This window comes from Podarcis muralis, chromosome Z (genome assembly GCF_964188315.1).
Source record: "Podarcis muralis chromosome Z, rPodMur119.hap1.1, whole genome shotgun sequence".
Classification (NCBI taxonomy): domain Eukaryota; kingdom Metazoa; phylum Chordata; class Lepidosauria; order Squamata; family Lacertidae; genus Podarcis; species Podarcis muralis.
The window spans coordinates 48,877,267-48,904,525 of NC_135673.1; the positions used below are offsets into that span (position 1 = coordinate 48,877,267).

At 47.6% G+C, this 27,259-nt stretch overlaps 2 protein-coding genes across 2 annotated transcripts in view; one reads left to right on the forward strand and one right to left on the reverse strand.

Annotated features, from left to right (window-relative positions):
• HS6ST2 (heparan sulfate 6-O-sulfotransferase 2) overlaps positions 1-19,199 on the reverse strand; it is a 153,004-nt gene extending 133,805 nt beyond the window's left edge. The window contains exon 1 of the mRNA XM_028716038.2: positions 18,069-19,199. Coding sequence (XP_028571871.1) covers positions 18,069-18,607 — 539 coding nt within the window. The 5' untranslated portion in view covers positions 18,608-19,199. The remainder of the gene's footprint in view (positions 1-18,068) is intronic.
• The window catches only part of LOC144326225 (uncharacterized), a 53,739-nt gene continuing 45,085 nt past the window's right edge, over positions 18,606-27,259 (forward strand). Inside the window, exon 1 of the mRNA XM_077922680.1 lies at positions 18,606-19,154. Within this exon, the coding sequence (XP_077778806.1) occupies positions 18,606-19,154 (549 nt within the window). The remainder of the gene's footprint in view (positions 19,155-27,259) is intronic.

Sequence of the window (27,259 nt, forward strand, 5' to 3'; positions counted from 1 at the left end):
GATTATTTCTATTATGTGGTAAAAGCAACCATTTCCAAACCAGAAGCATACTGGGGGTTTTCTGGAGCTATTTGTTATTAAGCAAATAAATAATGCAGAAAAACAGCTTCAGAAAACTCCCTGTATGCTTCTGGTTTGGAAACTTATTTGGTTGTTCTCTTTAAAGAAAACAACCACCTCAAAGCAGCCACAGGCATCACTTCATGGGAGACGTTCCCTCTCCTAAGACCATACTTGCCTTCTGAAACTTTCATAAGTATTGTTGTTGTTGAACTATTTTAAAGGAGTGGAGAACCCTGCTCCCTGGCTTATCACAAAAATCTTTCTAGGGTTTAAAATAATCTATTAATCTAACTGATCAACTGAGCAAAATGTTGCAGCCTATGTCTGCCTATGTGTGACATGTGAGAAGAACATCAACACAAGAAGGCAATGAGCAATTGGCACAGAATACCTAGAAGAATCAAATAGGGGGAAACAACACAAAACACAAATTTTGTTTCTGTAGACAAGAGTTCTAAAAAGAAAAGCATTTTTAAAAACCAAAGCAAGGAAAAGTGACCAGTGTTTTGGTACACAGTGCTGTAAAGCCACTGTTGATTCCACCTTAAACATCACTTATTATTTTGAACTTCTACCACCTGCTACACCTTTGCTTTAGCCCGGGGAACAGCGCATCATCCACAAGCGCTCTGGGAATCCTGGCTGCAGTGCTTGCAAAAACACATTTCCAAAGCCCAATTCAGCAATTTCCTTTGAGTAGCTATGTTTTGGATTTTAAAAACGTCTGGAGAGCCAGTAGCATTAGCTCCACCCACTGATGGGAGCTCAGATACACCTTTAAAAGGTTATTTTACCCACTGCTGTGAGCAGAGCATCTGCTTTGCATGCAGAAGGTCCCGGGTCCAACCCCCAATGGCATCACCAGGAAGGCTGGGAATATTTCCTGTCAGACACTCTGGAGAGCTACTGCCCATCAGTGTGGATGATACTGACCTAGATGGACTAATGGTCTGTATAAGGCAGTTTCCTCTGTTCAGCCTCCAGCATCTCCACTTCAAGAGTAGCAGCTGATGGGAAAGACCCTTCCCTGCCCCTGACCCTGGGGACAGGCTGCCGGTCAGTGGTGGACTAGATGGAGAAATAGGCTGGCAAGGTAAAGAGCCGCTTCAAGGAAGCCATTTCCTATTGCAATCCTCAGCTGGGAGCGAGTGGTGACGAGCGGGGGACCCTCAAGAGAAAACTCAAGAAAGCCCATTCTCTGAATCTGGGGACCAAGGAATCCTTCAGAGATCCGGGCACCAAGCTCATTTTTGCAAGATAGAAACTTGTTTTATTTAAGGAAGTTAGTTATTTATAGCTGAATTCTTATTGATTGCCTTTTAAGGTGAACTCCTCACAAGAGGCTCCAGAAAGGAACCTTGCATATAAACTCGCATTTTCAAGAAAAAAACCCAAATGTTTAAAAGTAAGTCCAACACAATATACAGGCCAGCAATACGCCAATATAGATTAGTTAAAATCCATTTAAAGCAACTTCTGGTAGCACCATATATTATTTTTTAAAACACTACTCAAAACAATTGGGATTTGGGTTGCAATTATATAATTTATATATTTGTCACCTGTGTCTGCTTTAAAAGTTTTGTTGATTTTATATTTGTTTTTAATGAAGATTGTTTATATATGCCTGTGTGTAGTTTTTAATGGATTGTGGGCTTTAGCTGTTTACTATCTCCAATAGTAAACCTATGGACTGTACTCTGGTCCATGGGGTCATGAAGAGTCAGACACAACTAAATGACTAAACAACAGCATCTTCAATATTATGTTTACGCTGCTTGCAAAACTTTTTCATTTGAGTGATCTATGTTTTCTAAATGAATAAAAAGATTTAGGAATCTAAAATGCCCCTTTAACTTCTCCTGAAACCATATTACTTGGAGGAGGGTCCCACTACCCAAAAGGCCCTGCCTTGATGGCAGGTGCAGAAGCACAGCCTCCAAAGCTGATCTCAGAGCATGGGCAGGTTCATATGGCCAATGGAACTCCTTCAGATAGCCTGGCTCAAAACTATTTAGTGTTGTGGGGGTGGGCGGGCATGTTGCCCTCCAGAAGTGGTTAGACCACAATTCCCATCATCCCTGATCACTGGCCACAATAGCTGAGGCTGATGGGAGTGGGAATCCAACAATGGCAGGGTCACAGGGTTCCTTGCCCTTGATTTAGGTAGCAAACACCAGCACTTTAGACGGGTTCCAGAAGTGCACTGGAAACTATTACAACTGGCATAAAATTGGTACTGTGCATGCCTAACACCCAGCTAACACCTGGGTGTTCACATTTTGCACAACAGGAAGCGGCTAACCCACCTGCAAAGGCAGCCCCTCACAAAGTGCCTTACAGTAGCCTAAGGACTTCAGTTATCCTTGGCGGTCACTAGTCTAGTGCAAAGGTAACAGAGGCTAGGCCTGCCCTCCCTAGATAGGGTCTTTGTTGGTGTACCAACCTCAGCAGATAAAAGGCAGTCTCTGCCACCTCTGCAAGTAACCCAGGGAACCTGCAGAATTGGTCCTGTGTAGGAGGAGGGAACAGCCATCCAAAACTGGTTGCAAACCACAACTGAGACTGGCTGGACCAGTGGTTCTCAAAGGGCGTGGCACACCAGACACCCACTATTTGCACAGCTTCCTGCAAACACCCCCAACCCCCCACGCATCCAACATGCTACTTCTTTTAAAAGAGAGAGTTTCAGATACAGATGGAGTCTTCTCCACAGCATGTTAACTTCACCATTTCCATGTAAAGCTGCAGCGATCTACATGAGTTAATTTGAGTGGATGCTGTGCTGAAGCACTGCCTTTATTATTATAGTTGCTGGAGAAACTAGAATTAATGCAAGGGATGGCACACAGAGGCCTCATCCATTTGATGTAAATCAAGGCACTGCACATTTAAATTGCTCTGCTTTCTTTCAGGAAAGTACATTGAAGTGATTCATTAGGCGCTGTGCCATTTGCGAGAAACAGAGCAATTCTCGTCAGCATACCAGAGCACCTCTGGTAGTCAAATTTAAAAAGCAATCAAGTCTACTAATACCTTCCTCTGGTGCCCATTTGCATCAGTGGCAAACATGATTCCCAACAATTCTGATTTAAATGAATAAAGAGCAAATTAACCTCAGCTAATGCAGCACAGAGGCAAAACCTACACAGCAAAACTTCATGACACCTCCACCTATGTATATTTCATTTCCTAAAACTCACCCATTATTCTCCCCTACATTTGATAATTCAATATAACATACTGCCAAGTTCAGAACAGATCACAAGTTATAAATATGAATCTCCCCCAGAAGCTTAGATGCATTCAACAGCATTGCAAGCAATCATTTATAGTACCATTTTAAAATTTATAATATCCCAGAAAGGCAGAGATTGTTGCTTGATGTACAGAAAAACTGCTTTTACTGAGCACCGGAAAGCTTTGCTTATGCGTGGAAATCATCCTCTGCTAAACAAGGACTGGCACAAATGACAGATTGGATGAAATGAAACATAATGAATAATTTGTGCTAGCTTGGAGCAGTCAGCTATGTATCTTCCTATAAACCAACACTTTCAGAGCTGTATACAGATACAAAACATTTAGGACTTTTTCACCAACATCACGGAGCTGCTTTAAAAAGGTGTCACTAAATAATTAACTCAGCAATCAGAACCTGGAAAAGGAGAAAACATGGCCCCAATCCAGCACACATACTGAAGTTCCACCAACACTATGAATCTTAAACACATATCATTTTAAACATGCACTATTCTTTCCTGTGGGACTGTCACCGGTGATATTCAGAGTATCGGATCTTGGCATAAGGACCGGCATATAGCAGAACCGTAGGGAGCACAAGGTCATGTACTGCAACCCCCTCCAATGCAGGAATTGCAGCTAAAGCCAATTAAGGTGAGTCCACCACATTCTGTTCCTTTTTCGAACAGTTCCCACTATCGGAAAGTTCTTCCTGATGCTCAGTTGGAATCTAATTTGTTGTCATTTGCTCCATCTTCCAGGTATTTGTGTCTTCTTTTCCTCATTTCAGAAAATGAGAAAAACATTTTCCCACCTCCAGTTCCCCTGCACTCCAAGAATTCTCAAAGATTATCGGCAGAGGCTCTGAGATTACACCCGCAAATTCCTTGAGTACCCCTGGGTGCAGCTCATTAGACCCTGGAGGTCTGAATTCATGTCTGAGGTCATACTGAATTTTAGCCTGCCTGACCTTCTCCCTGCAAGGGCTGGCTACTCGTTTAAACGCTTCCTTCATGATTTGCCCCATTTCTTATACAACCCCCTTTTAAATCCCAGGCCATCTAAACACTCCTTATGCAGCCAACCACACCAGTTTCTTTAGGTGACTCCTACTTTTCTTTCTTGTTGTAATTGTTTGTAGTTCTGCCTTCAGTATCTCACCTTTCAAAATCTCCCATCCACCGTGAATTCCCTTCTCTTTAAGTATTTCTGACCGCAGGATCACACCCAGCATTTCCTTAGGCTTCTTTGAAATTGGCTTTCCTAAAGTCCAGAGTGCGTGTCCAATTACACTTGGCTTTTCCTTTCCTCTGCATAATGAACCCCTGGAGGATGTGGTCACTTCCTACCAAGATTTCTGCTACTACTGTCCTTCCCTTTTAGTGAAGATCAGGTCCAAGATTGCTGATCCCCTTGTTGCTTCTTTCACATTCAGGGAGATGAGATTGTCAGTAAGTCTTCCTATAACAGTAGTTTCCAAATTTAAGCAAACCAAGAAACCACACTTAGCAACATTGAAGCAGATCACGATAGCAAACCACTGATTGTTCCCAAGCTAACCATAGTTTTCTGGTCTGCTCACACTGTGATGGAAATGTGTTCAATTGGAGAAGGGAATGCTTTTGCACCCTAATATTCTGCTTCCAAAAATCTGTATTAGCTTGAACATAGTTACAGAAGAGGCAGAATGACCTCCACAAATCTCAAAGAGATGCTCCTTCCATACAGATCAGAGATAGGGAGGGTGGAGAATCTGTCCAATTAGCTTTAAAGATTAACTTTTTATGCAATCTCCTTCTGTTTACTGTCCTGATCAAAGGTTAGTTTATTGTACTGGCCAACTTAAACGGTTAACTTGACGAGTTTCTGAAAATGTTATGTCACTGCTGATGTGTAATGGACAACATGGCAGTAATTATGTAACAAATAGGACTTCTGCTGTTTGTGAGAAGGCATATAGTAACAGCTGTGCAAACCCTGTGACTATTACAGTTCCCATCACTGTATGGGGCTGTCCTTTACTGCAGCAGTAAAGTCAATTAAAAAAGGGTATTGTCTTGCCTGAATATTGGTTGAGTTTTTATTCATTTAGTTCTCTACCAGGAGACAAACTTAGAGTGTTCGTGGTACAATGTCAACAGTTCTAAATGCTGATGTTTTAAGGTTTTATTTGTGGTTTTAGATATGTATTTGCCATCTTGTGAATTCCTGCACATAAGTGCTGGCCTGTCCACTTTATAACTGTTGACTCTTCACTGGTGAACGCATTTAGAATCATAGAATCATAGAGTTGGAATAGACCACAAGGTCCATCGAGTCCAACCCCCTGCAAAGCAGGAAACACCATCAGAGCACTCCTGACATATGGTTGTCAAGCCTCTGCTTAAAGACCTCCAAAGAAGGAGACTCCACCACACTCCTTGGCAGCAAATTCCACTGTCAAACAGCTCTTACTGTCAGGAAGTTCTTCCTAATGTTTAGGTGGAATCTTCTTTCTTGTAGTTTGGTTCCATTGCTCCGTGTCCGCTTCTCTGGAGCAGCAGAAAACAGCCTTTCTCCCTCCTCTATGTGACATCCTTTTATATATTTGAACATGGCTATCATGTCACCCCTTAACCTCCTCTTCTCCAGGCTCAACATGCCCAGCTCCCTTAGCCGTTCCTCATAAGGCATCGTTTCCAGGCCTTTGACCATTTTGGTTGCCCTCCTCTGGACACGTTCCAGTTTGTCAGTGTCCTTCTTGAACTGTGGTGCCCAGAACTGGACACAGTACTCCAGGTGAGGTCTGACCAGAGCAGAATACAGTGGCACTATTACTTCCCTTGATCTAGATGCTATACTCCTATTGATGCAGCCCAGACTTGCATTGGCTTTTTTAGCTGCCGCGTCACACTGTTGGCTCAATTTCTACCAAACAACCCAAAACAAGCAAAGTGACTGGACTTTGAGAGTATTCGTATACATGGGCTTTATGCTTTATGTGGGTGAATGTCCAGGAGGTTGTATCTAGCTAAGTCATCCTCAGAGTAGACTCACTGGAATGGCCTTAGCTCTGCATGCAGAAGGTCCCAGATTCCATCCCTGGAGTCTCCAAGTACGGCTGTGGGAGACTCCTTGCCTGAAATCCTGGAGAAGCTGCTACCAGTCAGTGCAGACGATATGGAGCCAGACTGACCACTGGGTCTGACTCAGCATGAATGAGCTTTTCCCTAATTGCACAAGTCACTTATGCAGACAGCACTGGTATGACGTCTACTGGGGACTGCAGAATATTCCAAAGCAAAAGCTTGAGTTATGTCCCGGCAGAGATATGATTTCTGACTGCTGCTCATTTCTTTGCTTTACTGTCATTTCGAGTCTTCTGTCTCTTCCCCCCTCGTCACACTCACCTCTCCACAGGATTCGTGTGCGTTATCGATGGGAAAGGTCTATTAAAATGACATCTACCTCCAGGATGAGAAACACCCATGGCAACTGAAGTAGCTTTTAAAAGCTATTACATGCACACACCCCTTCACTACTGTCAAAAAAGGAAGTCCAGGAGATTATGACTGACTGCTGAGTATTCATTTAAAATCCAGCTACAATTCCAGAGGCAGGCACATGACCACAGCAATGGCATCTGGGAGGTCTTGAAAATTAACCAACTTGGCGGACTGCTTAATGATTTTCCTGCATGTTGTAGCAAACATAATGCACTATGCTAAAGGCTGTGTGATTTTTAATTGCACCTTCACTGGTTATTTTAGAGTATTTTATTGTATTGCAATTTGCATTCCACTGAATTAAAAGTGTAATACAATGCAATAAAATAAAAAATATAAAAGAAGGAACAAAAATACAATTAAAAAATCAATATAGTTAATGTGGGCATGCCCAGTATTTGAAATTTGCCAGGTGCAAATTTCAGCCACTTGTGACCAAGTAAAGATGCCTGGGCGCCAAATGTCTCCACCATCTGGAAGTGCCTGCCTGGGCATCCTTTGATCTTGACTGTTTTTACACACTAGCAGCACATCCTATAGAATTCTCTTTGTTATATTTTATCTGCACAAACAGAATGAATTTCAGGAACCAAAAGGTCCTATGGAAAAATACAGTGGTACCTCGCAAGACGAATGCCTCGCAAGACAAAAAACTCGCTAGACGAAAGGGTTTTTTGTTTTTTGAGCTGCTTCGCAAGACGATTTTCCCTATGGGCTTGCTTCGCAAGACGGAAACGTCTGGCAAGTTTGTTTTCTTTTTCTTAACACCGTTAATACAGTTGCGACTTGACTTCGAGGAGCAACTCATAGAACGTGGTGTGGTAGCCTTTTTTGAGGTTTTTAAAGACTTTGGTATTTTTGAAGCTTTTCCAAAACTTTCCCGACACCGTGCTTCGCAAGACGAAAAAAATCGCAAGACGACAAAACTCGCGGAACGAATTAATTTCGTCTTGCGAGGCACCACTGTACAAATTTTGCACATAAAGAAAATGGCAACAAGGCATTCTGTTTTGGCAACTGTAACCCTGGTTTAAGGAGCCATTTGGAGCCTAGCTTATTTATCAGAGTTCCTACCACTGGGCCGCATGCCCTGGGCCACCTGAATTAAGCCCACGAACCACCAGTAACCCAAGGACTACAATCAATTATATATTATAGAGTCACAGGTCCATTAAAACAAAAGTAAGTAAGAGTATGTTTTAATGATTCTTAAAGCACAATATGATACCAGAGGGGGGAGGAACATGAAATACAAATGGCAATTAAGAGTGAGTGTACCCCCTTATGAGACATTTAAGCAGAAAAGAGGAACTTGGCCACTAACTCTGTCATTAACTTGTTTGTATCAGCCAATAAGCTCACTGGAAGGACAGATCCAATACTTTGGCCCCCTCATGAGAAGAGAAGACTCCCTGGAAAAGACCCTGATGTTGGGAAAGATGGAGGGCACAAGGAGAAGGGGACGACAGAGGAGGAGATGGTTGGATAGTGTTCTCGAAGCTACCAACATGAGTCTGACCAAACTGCAGGAGGCAGGGGAAGACAGGAGTGCCTGGCATGTTCTGGTCCATGGGGTCACGAAGAGTCGGACATGACTAAACAACAAAAGCAGCCAATAAATATTCCAGATATACCGTATTTTTCGCACGATTGGACGCACCGGACCATAGGACGCACCTAGTTTTTTGGGGGGGAAATAAAGGGGGGAAAAAATTCCCTTTATTTCCCCCCCAAAAGCAGGTCAGGGAAACCGAACCAGGTCGAGGAACAGCGGGATAGTGGCGCTGCGCCTCCCTGCTGTCCCCCGAGCTTGTGGGGCTGGCTGATGTCTGCCTAGCGCGCGGGGCGCTCTGCTTCAGGGCGCCCCACCCGCCGGGCGACAGGCTGCTATCCGCAGCTTGGGGAGCCTTGCGGGGAACTGCTGCAGGGCTCCCCACGCTGCGGATGTATGCCTGGCGCGAGGGGCGCTCTGCTTCAGGGCGCCCCACCCGCTGGGCGGCAGGCTGCTATCCGCAGCGTGGGGAGCCTTGTGGGGAAGTCCTGCAAGGCTCTCCACGGTGCGGATGTGTTCCCGAAGCGCCGGGCGCTCTGCTTTCAGGGCGCCCGACGCTCCGGGAAGCAGGCTGCTATCCGCAGCGTGGGGAGCCCTGTGGGGAACTGCTGCAGGGCTCCGCACGCTGCGGATGTCTGCCCGGCGCGAGGGGCGCTCTGCTTCAGGGCGCCCCTCGCGCCGGGCGGCAGGCTGCTATCCGCAGCGTGAGGAGCCTTGCGGGGAAGTCCTGCAAAGCTCTCCACGCTGCGGATGTGTTCCCGAAGCGCCGGGCGCTCTGCTTTCAGGGCGCCCGACGCTCCGGGAAGCAGGCTGCTATCCGCAGCGTGGGGAGCCCTGTGGGGAACTGCTGCAGGGCTCCGCACGCTGCGGATGCCGGCCCGGCGCGAGGGGCGCTCTGCTTCAGGGCGCTCCTCGCGCCGGGCGGCAGGCTGCTATCCGCAGCGTGGGGAGCCTTGCGGGGAAGTCCTGCAAAGCTCTCCACGCTGCGGATGTGTTCCCGAAGCGCCGGGCGCTCTGCTTTCAGGGCGCCCAACGCTCCGGGAAGCAGGCTGCTATCCGCAGCGTGGGGAGCCCTGTGGGGAACTGCTGCAGGGCTCCGCACGCTGCGGATGTCTGCCCGGCGCGAGGGGCGCTCTGCTTCAGGGCGTTCCTCGTGCCGGGCGGCAGGCTGCTATCCGCAGCGTGGGGAGCCTTGCGGGGAACTCCTGCAAGGCTCTCCACGCTGCGGATGTGTTCCCGAAGCGCCGGGCGCTCTGCTTTCAGGGTGCCCGACGCTCCGGGAAGCAGGCTGCTATCCGCAGCCTAGACACGGCTAGCGGAGCACTAATCCCGAAGCTTGGGGCGTGCGGAGCTCAGCGCCCCCAAGCTTCTGGGTGCCGGCAAGGTCTCCTTGACGGCTATCGGAGACCTTGCCGGCACCCAGAAGCTTGGGGCGCGCTTCGGGATTAATACAGCGCTCCGCTAGCGGTGGGAGAGCTGGGTCTCCCACGGCTAGCGGATAGCTTCCTGAAGCCTGGAGAGCGAGAGGGGTCGGTGCGCACCGACCCCTCTCACTCTCCAGGCTTCAGCGAAAGCCTGCATTCGCTCCATAGGACGCACACACATTTTCCCTTGCTTTTTAGGAGGGAAAAAGTGCGTCCTATGGTGCGAAAAATACGGTACCTCCTAGCATCCTTCCAGGGTGTTTCCTCGTAAGGGGCAAAGTGGTCCATTATATTCAAAAGAGGCATGGCCCAGATTAGGAATCCCTAACCTAGAACAGGGTGGGAAAATTCATGGCTCTCCAGATGTAGCTTCACTGCTACTTCCATCAGCCCTGACTACTGGCCCTGCCGCTTGGAGCCAATCCAGCAACAGCTGGAGGGCCATCAGTTCACCATCCCTGACTGCTAGAGAGCCAGGGATAACAGAGTTGTGCGTGTTTGGTTTTTAAAGGAAAACTCAATTTAAACCACAGGGACATTTGCAAGAGTCAATGGTTTCTGGAAAGCCTCCAATATAGCTTGTTATGCACTCCTGCCTCAAACACCACTGCGAGTATCTCCAGAGGTCCCTGTTGCTTCGTTTTTCTCTTCTTTACAACATGGACCCTGGATTTATTGCTACAGACAAGTTAGGTAGATGCTTTCCATAATAATTAGCTGAGGCTGGGAAGGCTCTCAATTCCTTCAGACTCTCTTGCCCAGGTGTTCGGATTTTTTGTTGTTGTTCCTGGATGTTGTCTTCTGCTTTCCTCGCCAGGAGCTCTGTGGTGACTATGAGTCAATCAAATGACCCAGGAAAGTAACATTTTCTCCCTAATCCAGTCTCCCATAATGAACTGACCGGTGCTAATTTGGGATTAAGACATCCAGACACAGGACTGTTTCAAAGGAGATGGAAATTCCCAGGCTAACACTGCTTGGGTTTCTGCCATGTACCCTGACACCCTAGTTGTAGAAGCTGTTCCAAAGTAGGAACCCCTTTGTTTTCAGGGATTGGGGGAGGAGTGTCAGTGAAAAAGAATTGGGGTCAATGCTTCACTTCCTTTTGGAAACCACAAGGGAACCAAAATATTCACAGAAATTCATCACTGCTGGTGTAATGCTGCCATACAAATCAATTGTGCAACCTGCATTTGGGATACTGTGAGCAGTTCTGGCAACCTCACCTCAAAAAGGACATTGTAGGTTCAGAAAAAGGCAACCAAAATGAAAAAGGGGGTGCAGCAAATCCCCCAAGAGGAAAGGTGGCAGCATTTGGAGTTTTCATTTGGAGAACAGGCAAGTTTATAAAATGGTGCGTGTTTGTCTTTGTTGTGGCACTAGAACTTGGGGACACCCAACGAATCTGAATGATGGAAGATTCAGGACAGAATTTCATGCAGCATAGTTAAACTATGGAACTCATTCCCACAAGAGGCAATGGTGCCCACCAGCTTGGATGGATTTAGAAGAGAATTAGGCAGATTTGTGGAGGATAAGGCTATCAACGGCTACTAGCCATGATGGCCATGCTCAGTGCTATTTTTCTAGAAAAAGAGGTGCCAGAGGTGGACACCTCCCTCATTTTCTTAGAGTGGCAGTGTCACCCACCCGAGAGGTGCCAGAACTTAGATCTGGTGAGTTCTGGCTGAAAAAAGGCCGGCAATGCTTCTGAATACAGTTGCTGGAAATCGCAGGAGGGGAGAGGGCTCTTATGCTCAAGCCCTGCTTGAAGGTTTCCCATGGGGGCATATAGTTGGCCACCATGAGAAGAGAATGTCAGGATAGATGGGTCATTGGCTCACTCTGCTCCTAGCCACTCATTGAATCTTAACGGTATCCCCACTAGTATAAAAAGGGAAGTCCCATTAGTATAAAAACTCAGAGGCAGAGCACTTGCCTTGCAGGCAGAAGCGAGTCTACCCCATTGTGTCAAACAGGTCTTACTCTCAGTGCCTAGGATTGTAGCTTTAGAACAGCCTTCCCCAACCTGGTGCTCTCCAGAAGTTTTAGACTATAATGTCCATCAGCAAGTGAGCTGGCTAGGGCTGATGGGAGTTGTACTCCAATAGATCAGGAGAGCACTAGGCTGAGGAAAGCATCCTTTAGAAAGAATGTCAGGGAAAGCTAGCAACTAACATGAGAATACAGGTATGGTATGGTACCTGGAAGATCTGTTGAAAGGGAGGCCCAAGGCTGTAGCTCTTTTGTGTTTTATCTCTGCCTGATCTCAGCAGAAAGAACTTTGGCTAATCCCTCACCAGCTGGTGGCTGTTAGACTGACAGCACAAAAGAAACCGAGCACAAGTTCATCTAACAGGTGTGAGGAGGAGGGAAGAGAATGATGTTCACACCCAGGTTTCCTTTTTTAGCACACACAAACTGCAATCACAATAATTGCTCATCAAGAAGACATTATTTCCAGGGGAGGAGGCTATCACTGCAGCTAGTAAGAGGGCTATGCAATTATTTTATTAAAAAGGATGAGTAAAGGTAAAGGTACCCCTGCCCGTACGGGCCAGTCTTGACAGACTCTGGGGTTGTGCGCCCATCTCACTCAAGAGGCCGGGGGCCAGCGCTGTCCGGAGACACTTCCGGGTCACGTGGCCAGCGTGACATCGCTGCTCTGGCGAGCCAGAGCCGCACACGGAACGCCGTTTACCTTCCCGCTGGTAAGCGGTCCCTATTTATCTACTTGCACCCGGAGGTGCTTTCGAACTGCTAGGTTGGCAGGCGCTGGGACCGAACGATGGGAGCGCACCCCGCCGCGGGGATTCGAACCGCCGACCTTTTGATCGGCAAGCCCTAGGCGCTGAGGCTTTTACCCACAGCGCCACCCGCGTCCCCAAAAAGGATGAGTACAGAGACATTAAAACTGTTTTAGGGGTTGTTGTTTTTGGGTGTGGGAAAGAGGGATTCTACAAGAAAAGCAAAAGTCAGCACATAAAGAAAAAAATCCAAAATTCACAGAAGGGCAATACCTGGCCAACCAAAATGTTGCAAGCTCCCTAGTTCTCCAGAACTCTTTATCTGGCTAGATATTAAACTAAGCAGCCATGGGGACAGGGCGGGGGGGGGGGAATGCTGGATTATTGTTAAAGGCGTAAAGCAGGAGTGGGAAACCTTGGGGCTGGGGGCCAAATATGGCTTGCAGCCCTCTGTATCTGGCTCGCAGCCCTCTCCCCAGGCCATGCCGCTCACTGCCCCTGCTTCACACCCCGCCCCTTATGTGCTTATGCCTGGCTGGAATGTGTCCTTGAGCTCTGATGACGCCACTTATTTGTCCTGATGGAGGTGGTGGGTGTACCTGTGTCTGCCTCCAGGTCACATCTTTTGCCCCACCCACTTTTTGCCTCTGGCCGTTACTGGCATGCGCATGCAGACACAGGCAGGCTGATGAGCACAGATTAAATCCTGCTGGGAACAGAGTGGTGCTGCCAATGCAGTATTAAACCTCCAAGCCCATCAGCTGATGCCACCGTGTGATGTCAGCTGATGGCTGGATGGCCATGATTGCAGGGAAATGGCCTGGTGGGCCAAACCGGGTCCCAAGGGGGCTGGAAGTTCCCTACTCCTGGTCTGCTCTCACTTGCAGCAGCCTTCCAGGGTCACTGCAGGAGAAGGACTGTGAGCAACACCACGGAAGGGGCATCTCTAGGGCCCAGGTTAAATCGACAAGCCAGGAGGTTTAATGTAATGTTAATGTAATCTTGTTATATTTATAGCACTGGAATGTTGGGTTATGCAGTCATTTTATGATGTTATTGTGATTTTTTTCTTGCAATGGTTGATTTTGAGATGCTTTCCTGCTTCCTTTGCTGCAAGCTGCTTTGAGCATGATTCTTTTTTGAGGAAAAGTGACATACAAATACAATTATGAATGAATGAATGAAACAGGCTGAGCCGGGGGTCTTCTCCTATGGAGTAACAGGACCCCCCCCCAGTCTGATCTCTGGCCTGCTTCACATGGAAATAAGGGCAGAAGACGGAAAGAAAATCAACTAGCCTTAGGATTAGACCAGGTTTTGAAAGAGTTCAACATTGCAAACCCTCCCTATTTTACAGTAGACAGATCCCCAACCTCACGTTTGCTGATCCACAAGATGGCTTGGCCACCCAGATTCCTGAACTGGATCTCTCTCTGTCTTACAAAGAGTCAGGTTTGGGGTAAGGGCAAGGAGGCTGGAAGAGTTCAACAAGCCTGGAGCCTCGCCTATGAATGTCTACCAAGCACATGGATGGAATAAAAGAAGGATCCAGGGTCTTGAATGAGCACAGTTAAGATTATTTCTTTCTAAAGGGATTTTCAGATGCATGCAGCCCTGCAAGGAGAGAAAGGAATGGAATTCCAAAAGGCACACAGAGAGACAAAGGAAAGGATGGGGGAGACCAACAAGCCTGGGGTCTCATCTTGGAATGAAGATAGGCAGAAGGGTAATGATTTTGAGCCTTCACCATAGATGGCAGTGTGGCGTTAACTGGTGGGAAAGAAATTTGAGAAAGACAACACACAACCGGTTTCACATAAATCTGTGCTTAGACCTGATGGTTCAGATAGAATGCAACAGAATGAATATTAAGGAAATATGTCTGGCAGCCACAGAACCACCTCATGTTTACCCTGCCTATACTAGGATAATCACAGTTGTATATGCTTTTTAAAAATCAAATTGTTAATTACTGCAATCAAGTATTTTTTTAAAAGCATCCAAGGCACTGTTTGGAATGGGAACAAATGCCCTTATCAGCAACAGTGCTTATCATCGCAGTTCAGGCTTTTCTTTTCATTTTTAATGACTGCATATATTTAGAAATTTCAAGTACCAGAAGATGCCAAACTTAAACCCAAACCCAGTTCAGGAGTGAGAAGTCACCTTGCTTCTTAGAGCAAAGATTTAAAATATACTAAATTCGCAGATGATTCTCAAAAATCAGAACTCTGCTCATAAGCGCACCTCAGTGGCTTTATCAACACAGCGGCTTTCAGGTCTGATTAGAGACCTAAAAGAAATAAGGAAAGATTTGAACACAGAGAGAGAGATGGAGAGAAAAGAACCCCCTGGATAAAAAGCCACAGAGTAGCTGTTTTTGAGAAAGGTTTCTGAAAAGAAACCATTTTTTTTGCAGAAGAACTTGGTCCTATTTGTATGTGACTGAAAGCAACTAGGATTCCCCCAAAAGGCAGCAGAGATCGTCTCCTGGATTTATCCACAAACCACAGGCCTTCCTTCCACAGCTGTCACAAACAAAGCTGCCCGTAAGCCACGCGACTTGGGTGAACCACAAGCTTTATTGAATGCTCTGCTGAAGATAAGCCACACAGCCTGCACATCCCTTTGTTCCAAATAGCCATTTTAGGACGGATCTCTGCTGTGCCTCTTAGCCCTGTATCCCACACACCCTTCCCTCCTTTGTGCCTCCCCCCCCCCCCCCCGCTGCACACACAAAGAAGCCCTGTGCTGTATTTGCTTGTCCCAAATTCATATGCAGCTCAAGTCTCTGAGTATCCGGGACTCCGTGGTTTCCTTGGTTCACAGCTGATCTGTGCATGTTGTGCATGTTGTGATCCCAAGGCATTTCACACTTCAGAGCAACTCAGGATATGCCCCAGACAATCTCTTGCTACAGCTCTCTCCCTGGGTCTCCAGTCAAAAAACTAGAAGATATTTTATATCAGTGACCAAGACCAGTCATGCAAAAGCACAAACAGGCAGCGAATGCAAAGGACCCTGGAACAAAGAACGCAGAGACATAAAATTCAATTACTGGGAGAGACCCCTGAACCTCAGGAAAGTTTATCCCATCAGTCTCCAGAAATTGGATTAGTTGACAGCCCCAGAGTTGTTTAAACTATTTAAAATAGGTCTTTTGTATGCTAAACAGGGGCTCTGTTTTTGAATTGCAAATACCAAGCAAATCATTATCTCAGTTCCTGAGATGGACAAGGCTCCTGGATTAACAAGCAGCAGCTGCTCATGTCCTTCCAGGTGCAATGTTTGTAGTTGGGCTGAGAAAAAGAAGAAATTAGGGGACACAAATAAAGCTGAAACTCAATGAGAAATAAAAAAACACCTCTGGCAGTAAGTGAAAAGAATTAACTCTGCATATTTCATGTTTTACAAAGGAAGGTGTGGGCCTCCCTTCCCTTACTGCCCCTGCTTGATCCCAAACATGCTAGGCGCTAGATGTGGTGCTCCCACTGGCAGTAGGGAGGTGGGTGGGCATGGAAAAATGCAGTCCCTGGAGCAAAGAAGTGCAGCATGAACTTTCAAAGCCATTGAGAGGTCTTGTACGGCTCAGCAGAGTCTACCTTCCTCAAACACAACCAGCATCAACAGATGGAGAAAGCACATAGAGAAGTTGCAAGAGCACCTTGACTCTGAAAGGGCTGTTCATCTGTCTCTCACACACACACCCTCACACAATTTTTATGACACATTCAACCATCCTTGTGCTAGACAGCACTGTTTACAAAGAAGCAACTTCATACTGAACTGAAAATGCTATTTTGGACACAGGACCAAAAGCAAGATATCTAGCTGGGTGGGAGGGCAGAACTGGCTCAGAGGAAGGGCAGTGAGCTTACAGCAGAAAAGATAAGGCTGTGAAGACAAGGCCCAGTAATCCCTTAGGTGTCTGGGGCTTTGAGCCTGCTTGGTAACATCATCTCACTGAACAATGGGGAACCTGTGGACCTTCAGACGTTGTTGGCCTACAAATTCCATCATCCATGCTGGCTGGGGATCATAGGAGTTGGGATTCCAATAACATCCAGAGGGCCACATGCCTGAGATCTAGTATCTCTTGTGTGAACAGGCCTAAAATCAAGAGATAAGTACCACCACTTGCTAAATCAGTTTTCTCCAGCATGGAGCCCTGCAGATATTTTGGACAACAGCCCCCATCAATCCCAGTCATGCTGATGGGATTTGGAGTCCAGGAACATCTGGAAGGCACCCTAAATAGTTGGGTATTGTTTTCATTGTTAGCTCAGTCTTAAGTACTAGCCAATGGGCGATAAAAGGATGCATTTCGGGGAAAGGCAGAGGACTTTGCTTACCCAAATAAATGAAATCAACTTCAAAACAAAACAAAAACCCGTGATACACTTGAATAACCCGCATTCATGGTTCCTGGTAATTGCAGAGGGTGGAAGAACACAGCAAAAAAAAGAGAGGATCTTTAAGGTTCCCAAGCGCAAACTGGACAGCTGTAATCTGCAGAGATGGTAACAGATTACTATAAAATTGCTCTTGAATGGGCAATGGGGGAGGGCTGGAGGAATTGCCAGATCATAATGTCCGGAAGGGGGGGGAAGGATACCTGGGAAATATTGGAATGCTTTTATTACTGTGCTAGAACACTGGAGTGAGAATTGAAAGGGTTGGAGAGATTACATGTTCTATGGAGCGAAAGATTCTCTCTCCAGAAAGGAGAAATGAGGCGAAGGGAGATGTATTAACCCTCCATAAGTTTTTTTAGAGGCAAGGAGTTTTCTGTTTGCAAAGGATGGGATGAAACCAAGAGGAAATCTAGATCCCGGTGTATTTTTAAGAAGCCAGTGCTAGAAGACCAGATCCTAACCCAGTTTCCTCAAAAAGAAATGTTGATTGGGAATTCTTTCCAGGCAGGCATCTCCTGGAAGGTTCCACTGGAACCAAGGGAACGATTTCCCCTCAGATCAGGCGTGCTTGGGATTGTGAGACCAAGTTGGACTCTTCAGGGTTTTTACTCAAAAACTGGGCAACAGGAGAGTGGAGGATAGCAGGCCTCAATTCTGTGCATGTTTACTGCAATGTAAACCAGGGTCTTATTCCCATAAGAACATAATAAGAGCCTCTTGGATCAGGCCAATGGCCCCTATAGCCCAGTATCCTGTTCTCACAGTGTCCCCACAGGGAATGTTGAACCAGATGAGCCGTTGGCCTGATTCAGCTGGCTCTTGTGAGGTTCTCATGGGAAGATGACCCTGGTTTCCTTTAGAGTAAACATGCACAGGATTGAGGCCTGCCATCCTCCACTCACTCTATATCCATGGAGAGCTCTGGTTCTTATGGGACACCAGATAAGGCCAAGTGCCCATTTAGCCCAGCGTCTTCTTCCCATCAGGGCCAGCTGGGCTGCTGAACCAGACGGGGCATGGGCCTGATCCAGGGGGGTGTTGTTCTGAACGTAGTAAGGTGACGCGCAGGCCACCCCAGATGGGCCCGCTCCATCCGTAGGAATCTCCCTGCTTTGTCCCCCGTCCCGCCTGTGTCTCACCTGGTGGGGCGCAGCTTGGCGTCCTTTTTGCTGTCCACCACGGCCGGGACGCAGTTGGTCAGCTCGGTCCAGTCGGCGTGGAGCCCGCAGCTCCAGCCAGTGGAGAAGCGGGAGAAGAGCCAGGTCTCTCGCTTGCCCGGCCGGAGGCAGGTGCACTTTTTCTGCCCGGCCTTGCACTCGCAAGGTTGCTCCAGCTGGATGTTGCGCACCAGGTGGCGCCCGAAGGTGGTGCCGCCTGTCTTCTGGATGTGCAGGAAAACGATCAGATCGTCGCCAGCGATCTGGAAGTCCACGCGGCGCAGCAGGTCGGCTTCCGAGAAGTTCAGGCGCGGCACGAAGCGCGGAGGGCTCTCGTCCTCCGCCCGGTAAGGGTCCCCTCCCTGGCCGGCCTGGCGCGCCAGCAGGGCGGACGGGGCGGCCTCGGCCAGGCGCTGCCGCAGCTGGCACTCGCTACCCGGGCACACGTACTGCAGCACCAGCCCCCCGAAGAGCAGCAGCATCACCAGCGCCGCCAGCCCCCGGTGCCAGCGCTCCTCCATGGCCGGGGCGGGCGCATCGCCGCCGCCCGACGGCCCCGGTCACCGCCCCGCCAGCGTCGCCGCCGCCGCCCTCCTTCTCGCCCCTGCCTCCATACCGGTGCGCACCGAAGAACGGCTCCCTCCACCTTCTCCTGCCGCCGACGCCGTCGCTCTGCCTGCCCGCTGCGGCTCCAGCGCCCGCCCCCGGCCCGCCCCTCGACGGCTGCAGTCCCCGCCTCAGGAGCGGCCTCTCCACTCAGAAGAAGCCTTTGTCTTTTCTGCCGGAGCGCCCGCGCCTCGCTTGCCTCCTCCTCCTCCTCCTCCTCCTCCTCCTCGGAAAGGCTGCCGGACCCACCCCGAGCGCATCGCCGACCCCGGCAGGAACAGAGAGCGGCTTGGTGGCCCGGTCCTCCACTCCAAAGACGCGCCTCGCTCTCCTGGTTGCTGGCGCGGTTTCTCCCTGTCGCTCCTAGGAAGAGGCGCCGCTGAAAGATTCACACGTCCTGGGGAGACCTGGGCACTGTCGCTCTTCCACGCAGCTTTCTCCGGCCTCCCCCCTCCCCGTCCAGTTTGGGAGCCTCTAAGGCCGTCTCCTTTCCCTAGAGCCATCATTTATTTCCCTCTCTGTCACGCACGCGCACATATAATGCCTGCCTTCCATGTTTCCACCCTCTGGCTTTTCCCAACCTGGTGCCCTCCATAAGTTTCTGGGACTCCCATTCCCATCTTCCCTGACGAGGCAGGCGCTTTGATCTGAAGACCACCAGCCTAGGGTTGAAGGCCAGGCTCAGGGACCACACCACAATACATTCAGCAGGGGGAAATGGCCTCTCTTAGTAGGTGAAGAAATTGACACCACCAGCACCAGCTTTCATCAGAAGGTCTCAAGGTTTAAAATTCAGAATTGAAAACGTGTGGGTTAAGAACAGAGAGATCTTTTAAAAGCATTTGCTTGCTGGGTCAGGCCAACTAGATGCTACCAGGAAGCCCAAAAGCAAACCATGAGGGCAATAGTTGGAAGTGTGTCCCCAGCATAATGGAGACTAGGGCTGGGTGTAAAACACTCAGATGTACACTGCCTCTGGATATGGAGGTTCTATTAATCAGGGCTAATAAGAACATAAGGAAAGCCTGGTTGCTGGATCTGACCAAAGGCCTATCTAGTCCCATTTATCGCAGAGGCCAAGCAGGTGCTTAATAGAAGCCTACTGTTAGGACATCATTACTGCCATTATAGAGTTGGAAGGGACCCCTAGGGGTCATCTAGTCCAACCCCCTGCAATGTACTTCATTTTATGCCACCTTTCCATTACAGGTGGCACCGTGGGTCAGCGCATCTGGTTGTCCACCAGAAGGCTGGTGGTTCATTTGGTAGGGAGAGAGACTGTACTCCTATTATATCTCCTCATACTTTTCCAACATATATTTTGAAAGTGAGCCAAGATGAAGGGCATATTGCTAACCTCTCCCACTCCCCCCAAAAAAGTATCCAAGGCATGGAACCCATCAAGTTGATTTGATTCTATTTGAGTTCCACTCCTACCCAGAATAAATGTGTCATTTGAAGGAGCTGTGTTGTGAAATGTTCAGTTTGCAAAAGGCTATGTATTTCCATTCCAGTGTTTCAAGCAATCTGAAGGGGGGGGTGAGTATATTCAATCCACTTGTTTTTGCTTTAACTATGATATATTTACTTTAAAAATTAATAGACACATAAAGCAAGGAGGGAGGAGCCCTACACATTGACTGCTAATTCACTGTGGGAATCAGAGGTCGTCTAATTTTGATGTGAAATTAATACATACCATAAAAGACGTGATGCATACAGGGGATGGCGCTCCCTGACAAACCATTAGCAGGAACGAGCTAAAATAAGCAATGATCAGTCCTTCACAGTTGAGGTATCATTGCCCATTTTCCTGCATCAAGCCAGTTGCCGCTTACCAAGCTGAATGTGGGGAATGGATGTGCACTTTCCATTTAGGCTGGAATTGTGCCTGTCAGATCTGACCAGTCTTTCCACCACCTGCCGCTACCTGGTGCCTTCTGCATGCAAAGCAGATATTCTGCTGTTGAATGAAGCCCACCCCCTTCTTTCCATGCTTCCGTGCTTCAAGAAATATATTAGCATGACTTCATTCAGCATTCACAGGGCCCCCCATTCCTGATCTCGAAGCATCAAGGCTGCTTCCCTGCACCCCTTCTGGACCGAGGAGCCTGGTGGGGGGCAAATGTTGCAAGGGGGTGGCTGGTCTTTGAGTGAAGGGCTCCGGGCGGGGAAGGCTGCCCAGATTGCTGCAATGTGATACATGTAATGTGATATAATGAAAGATAGGCAGAAGGTACATTTGGCGCGCGCGCGCGCGCACACACACACACACACACACACACACAGAGAGAGACCCTCCTAGTGTCCCTATTTTCCAGGGATGTCCCTGATTTAGAGAAGCCTTCTAGGGCTGCCATACGTTTGGACTGTCAAAATGGCATCCAGTCGGATTTTTGCCGAATCAGTAAAAAAATGTCCGGTGGAACCCGGACATATGGCAACCAGGGCGATTTTTAAAAGAAAAATGCTGTAAAAAGCCAAAAAAAGGAGCCCAAAACCTTTTTTTTTTTTCATTAGAGAAATGTTGGAGGAGATAAATAACTACAACCTTTAGAAGACATCTGAAGGCAGTCCTGTATAGGGAAGTTTTTAAATATTGAATGTTTTATGTATGCTGGAAGCCATCCACAGTGGCTGGGGAAACCCAGTCAGATGGGCAGGGGATAAATATTCTTATTCTTATTTAACAGCATGTCCCTATTTTCATTGGAGAAATGTTGGAGAGTTATGTATAATGTTTTCGCCTGGTGCTCAAAGATATGCAATGAAGGCACCCGTTGAGCCTCCCTGGGAAGAGCATTCCACAGTTGCCAGTAAGCCACCACAGCTCATGCCAGCACCCCCTTTTTATTTTTTAAAGATAAGAGCATATGAATGAATACTAGCTGTGATAGCTGGGCTCCTGAAGACTCCTGGGAAGTGTAGTTTGCTACGGGTGCTGACAATTGCTAGAGACCTCTGTTCCCCTCACAGAGCTACAATTCCTGAAGTGGTTTCACAATCAATCTTCCTTCCTAGGAGACTCCGGGAATTTTAGCTCTGTGATGGGAATAGGGGTCCTCCCAAAAACTCTCAGCACCTGTAACAGACTTCAGTTCCCAGGATCCTTTGGGCAAAGCCATGACTGCTTAAAGTGGTATGAGGCTGCTTTAAATGTATACAGTCATATCTCAGGTTGAAGTAGCTTCGGGATAAGTATTTTCGGGTTGCGCGCTGCAAAGACCCGAAAGTAACAGAGCGCGTTACTTCCGGGTTTTGCCGCTTGCGCATGCGCAGGCGCTCAAAATGACGTCACACACATGCGTGGAAGTGGTGAATCGCGACAACTGAAGTTGCGTTCGCTTCAGGATGCGAACAGGGCTCTGGAATGGATCCTGTTCGCAAACAGAGGTACCACTGTACTGCAAATGGAGCCTAATGCTGTGTCACAAAAGAGGCCTGTGTGTTATGAAAGGAGCCTGCTGACAAGTTTTTGTATACATTTTCAGCTTCAGAGTGGTGTGCACCCAATGTAAGAACAGGCGTATTCAAAACAACAACAACCCCCAAAAATCCTTTGATCCAGACATGAGAAGTTTAATACATTATGAGTTAAGACCAAGTGCTGCAAGCACTTTCTGGGGCAGAACTTGGTAAGGTAGGTTTCAGAAACGGGATTGACATTGTCTGCAGAATAGCTCTTCCTTGCCTCAAGTTGTTTGAAAGTGAGACATCAGTGCTCAGTGACCCACAGGGACTCGTCAGCAGTGCAAGAGATGACTAATAATCCTTCATGATGTGACAACCTGTGCCTGAATGGCTAACGCAGGCAGATTGCAAAAAAAGGTGAGCGAGAGGGGAGAAGCAGGCATCAAAAAGCAGCTTTGATTCATTCCAACAATATCTGCTTTGGAGGCATGACACACAAAGGATGCTGTCAGATTGCCAGAAAAGGACAGCAGAAACCAACCTTGGTTATCTGCCAAGCGCGAACACAACCGTACTGGTACAATGAGGTTGCAAATGCACTAAATGTCATGCTTTTTTTGGGGGGGGGTACTCAAGGGTAAGCAGTACCGGCACTTTGTTGTTGTTGTTGTTAAAAAAATGTGACACTTACTATAGCAACTTCATGGTGAGTAAAGGTTAAAGACCCCTGACTGTTAAGTCCAGTTGTGAACAACTCTGGGGTTGCAGAGCTCATCTCGCTTTTACTGGCCAAGGAAGCCAGCGTTGTCCACAGACATTTTTTCCGGGTCATGTGGCCAGCATAACTAAGCCACTTCTGGCGCAACAGAACACCAGAACCAGAGCAGCGCACGGAAACACCGTTTACCTTCCCGCCAGAGCGGTACCTGTTTATCTACTTGCACTTTGACGTGCTTTTGAACTGCTAGGTGGGCAGGATCGTGGTGAGTACCGGCACCTATTTTTCTAGAAAAAAAGCACTGACTAAAAGGTTCCCCTTTTCTTCAAACCCATCATCCCTTTGCCACCCTCCTAAACATCACTTTCTGGAATGTCCCCTGTCCAAATTCTGCAAACTTATGTATAAAGTATTGTTTTATTGTTCTCTTGTTGAACCACCGCAATTATTTTTCTCAGGCTTGTGAACAACCACTTTACATAGCAATGGGGGATTGGGGAGCAGGAGGGAAAGAGTCCTGAGCCGGGTTGGGGGCAGAAAAATTCAGAGCAAGGCGAAGTGTTCAGAACTTGGCCATTTTCCTCTCTCTCTCTCCAAATACTAGAGCTCCAGGTCCTCAAATGACATTGGTGGACAGTAGATTCAGGGCAAACAGGAGAAAGTGCTTCTTTACACAGTTTAACCTGTGGAACTCACAGGCACATGGGGTGGGAGTGGCTGCTGGTGTCAGTAGTGGTCCCAAGGAGCTTGAGTAAATTCATAGGGGTGGGCAGGACCATCCACAGCTGTTACATCACCACAACTAAAAGGGCATCCATGTTCAGAAGCAGTATAGCTCTGAATGCCAGATGACAGAGAGGGCTTTTGCCTCCACGCTCAGCCTGTCTGCTTCCTGGAGCCATCTGTTTGGGCACTGCAGGAAACAAAATGTTGGTTCAGATGAACCTTTGATCTGATACAGCAGGGCTCTTTCTGTGCCCTTAAAGAATCATTTCAAGATAAAATTGCAGAAGTGCAGTGAATTTTAAAAACATTTATTGATGCTTCTTTAGATTCCTCATAATAATTACAGCATTATTATGGAAATGGGGAGAGAGCCTTCCTTTATCTTTTGAGCAAAGATGGTCATGTCTCTGGCATACAGAGCTCATACACAGGTCCATTTGAACCAATTACAGCAATGATTGTTGGGCATTTAAGCTTTGTGATTTGGCCCATAATCTAGGTGTACCTGAGGCACAATCAGATTGAGTAGGCAGGCAAATTCAGGTTGCATTAGCTGGGAAAAAGCAAGGGCTGCAGAGGGAAGCAGCATGCTGCAGGAGGTGGGTCATAGGTCTGGTCCAGGACGATTCTTCTTCTTGCACAGCACCCATCTCATGCTGGCTATCATCCCAATTCTGGATTCTGACCTTTGACCAACAGGGCAAGGTCTGTTTGACCACCCTCCAAACACCATAAAATGCTATGGCAGTGGCGACATCACAGTCCTTGCAGTGATATGGCTATCAGCATTATTTACATTTTTTACATGGATTTTTTCTCTCTGCAGGAGAGCCTGATGATGGGATGGCTCTTAGACACATTCCGAGTCCCTGGACTCCAGTCAAAGATGGAATAAATAAGACCATCTCATCAGTCGCGGTTCTTAGTAGTGGCATAAAATTGGCTGCTGAAGTGCTGAAACATCATATTCTGTCTTCTGACGAGGACAGCCTGGGACAGCTCCAGGAAGCAGGATGGAGGGGAGGGAGTGAAAATCTCTCTCCCTGCACCTCCGAGATGCCCATCATGTTGGAGGTGGGGATTCAAGGCAGCTTTCGCCAGCATACCTGCCACTCATTTGAACAAGCATGAAGATGGGGGCTAGGAATATCACATCACTCTACAGCCAGAGAGCAATTAAGCGGTGTGAAAGATAATTAAGGCCTTGCAGAAGATCTTGAAAAGGGAGATTAGCAGGAATGGGAAGGACACAGGACAGCAATGGGGAGGGGCAGCCCAGAAGGTGCAAAGTGTTGGCCTCACACGTGTGCTTGCGTGCGTGCCTGCGTGTGCACACACACACACACACACACACCCAGGCATCGGAGAGAAGAGCCCTGCTGGGTCAAACTTGCAGGTCTCTGGCTTTAAATAAGTTCTGTTGTCTTGTATATTTCCTTTTAACAGCTTTTTTTTTTTTTAAAGTGTGTGTGTGTAATATGGATTTATTTATTCATTTCCTTAAGCAATGAATACACTGCTTAACTACAGTAGTCTCTCAGTGGTTTACAATGATACAATATAAAAAAACATTGTGGCAGCATCCACACTTTGGAACTCCCTGCCTATTGAGATCAAGCAGGCATCTTCACTGTACAGTGGTACCTCGGGTTAAAGACGCTTCAGGTTACATACGCTTCAGGTTACAGACTCCGCTAACCCAGAAATAGTGCTTCAGGTTAAGAAATTTGCTTCAGGATGAGAACAGAAATTGTGCTCTGGCGGCGCAGCGGCAGTGGGAGGCCCCATTAGCGAAAGTGGTGCTTCAGGTTAAGAACAGTTTCAGGTTAAGAACGGACCTCAAAAATGAATTAAGTTCTTAACCAGAGCAGTGGCGTAGCGTGGGGGGTGCAGGGGGGCCCGGCCGCACCGGGCGCAACATCTGGGGGGGGGCGCTCGCACTCGCAGCTCTCTGCCCCTACCTGGCTCACTCACTCTCTCTCACTGCCTTGCCCCGGGTGCTGACAACCCACGCTACACCACTGAACCAGAGGTACCACTGTACTCTGAAAACATCCATGTTTAGACGAGCCTTCCGAGAAGCTTAGAAAGTTAAGGTGATTTTAACTTTTGTATGTTTTAAAGTATGGTTTTACCCCCCCCCCTTGATTTTCTTGTTTTATCTTCTGTAAACCGCTTTGGTTTTTTGATTTTTTTTACAATCAAGCAGTGTATAAATTTCATGAAATAAACCCACCTCAGAGGGTTGTTGTGGGGATTAAATGAGGAGGGGGAGAGCCATATATACCACCTTGAGCTCCTTGGAGAAAAAGGTAGGATATATATGCTGCTTGCCCCCTCCTCAACTCACCACCCACCTCCTGGTCTCCACCTTCATTTTTCTCCGCTGCCACCTTCACTGTGCCAGGTCTTATCTGGGCTGCCTCCAGTTGCCTCAGCAGAGGAGTAACCTTCTGTGTTTTGCCTCAAGCGGCAAAATGTCTTGGGCTGCCCCTGCTCCACTGGGCCAAAACATAGCCTAAGTTTCCAAAAAAAAAAAAAAAAAAAGGAGAGAGAGAGAGGAAGTAAATTCCATATCAAATAAACACAAGTCTCTCTTGCTGAAACTCTTAATCCTAGCCCAACTCCACCTGGCCTACTTTGAGACAAAAGTGCCATATTAGCAAAGTTGCAGCAGATAGGAGCCAGCCTCGCATAACTGAGGGCTGCATTCAGCAGTAATTTCATCACATCAGAGAAACAGGCTATTAAAACACTCATAAAGTATGAGTTGCCTCCATTTAAGCAGTGTTTAACACTTCAGGGAAAACTCTTTCCTGACAGGGCCAAAGTTAAGTAATAAGGAGACTGCATTTTTCAGACCTGCCTAGAGGAGGTCCAAGCAGATCTGGTATAGAGTGCTATAGCCCCAAAGCACAGAAGCCCCACTCCAAATTGTGAACCTTTATGTTGCTTTATGCAGCTTTAAGGATGTCTGTTCCTATGATGCAGTGCCATCACAAGCAACCTATGCACACACCAAAATTACTGACGGTTTACTCCCATCTTTAACACTACAAAACCCATGTCACACTGAGACCATATCTGAACTCAAATATCCAAGGACTTGATTTTGCAGAGGTGTGGAAAGTGTGGCCCTCTCCGTGGAGTTTTGACTCCCAGCTCCCATCAGCTGCAGCTATCATAGCCAACAGTAATGGATGATGGGTGTTATAGTCCTGAAATATCTGGAAGGCCACGAGTTCCCTGCCCTCAGACATAGAAGGAACTGTTGAGAATGAAACAAAGGCTGAGAACACACAGATTTCAGTTTGGGAAATAATAGTTTTCCCGTTAAAATCCATTGTTCCCTTCCTCCCCAAGGACAGAAGAAAAACCTGCTGGATCAGTCCAGTGGCCTATCTTGTCCAGCCTCCTGTTCTCACAGTGGCCACCCAGATGCCCCAAGGGGACCAGAGAACAAGAGGCTTCCCCCCTCCTGTGGCTCCCAGAAGCTGGTATTCGGAAGCATTTACCGTCCCCAACCATAGAGATGGAGCATAGCCATTGTGGCCGACAGCCTCTGATAATTTTATCGTCCAGGAATTTTACACATCCTTTCTAACATGTAGGCACTGTAATGGAGATACATTTCATTGATAAAAATGAAGAGAGAGGTTTTAGTTATCACCCATGAAAGTGCTTTAGCGTGCAAACCTGTGCACACTTACCT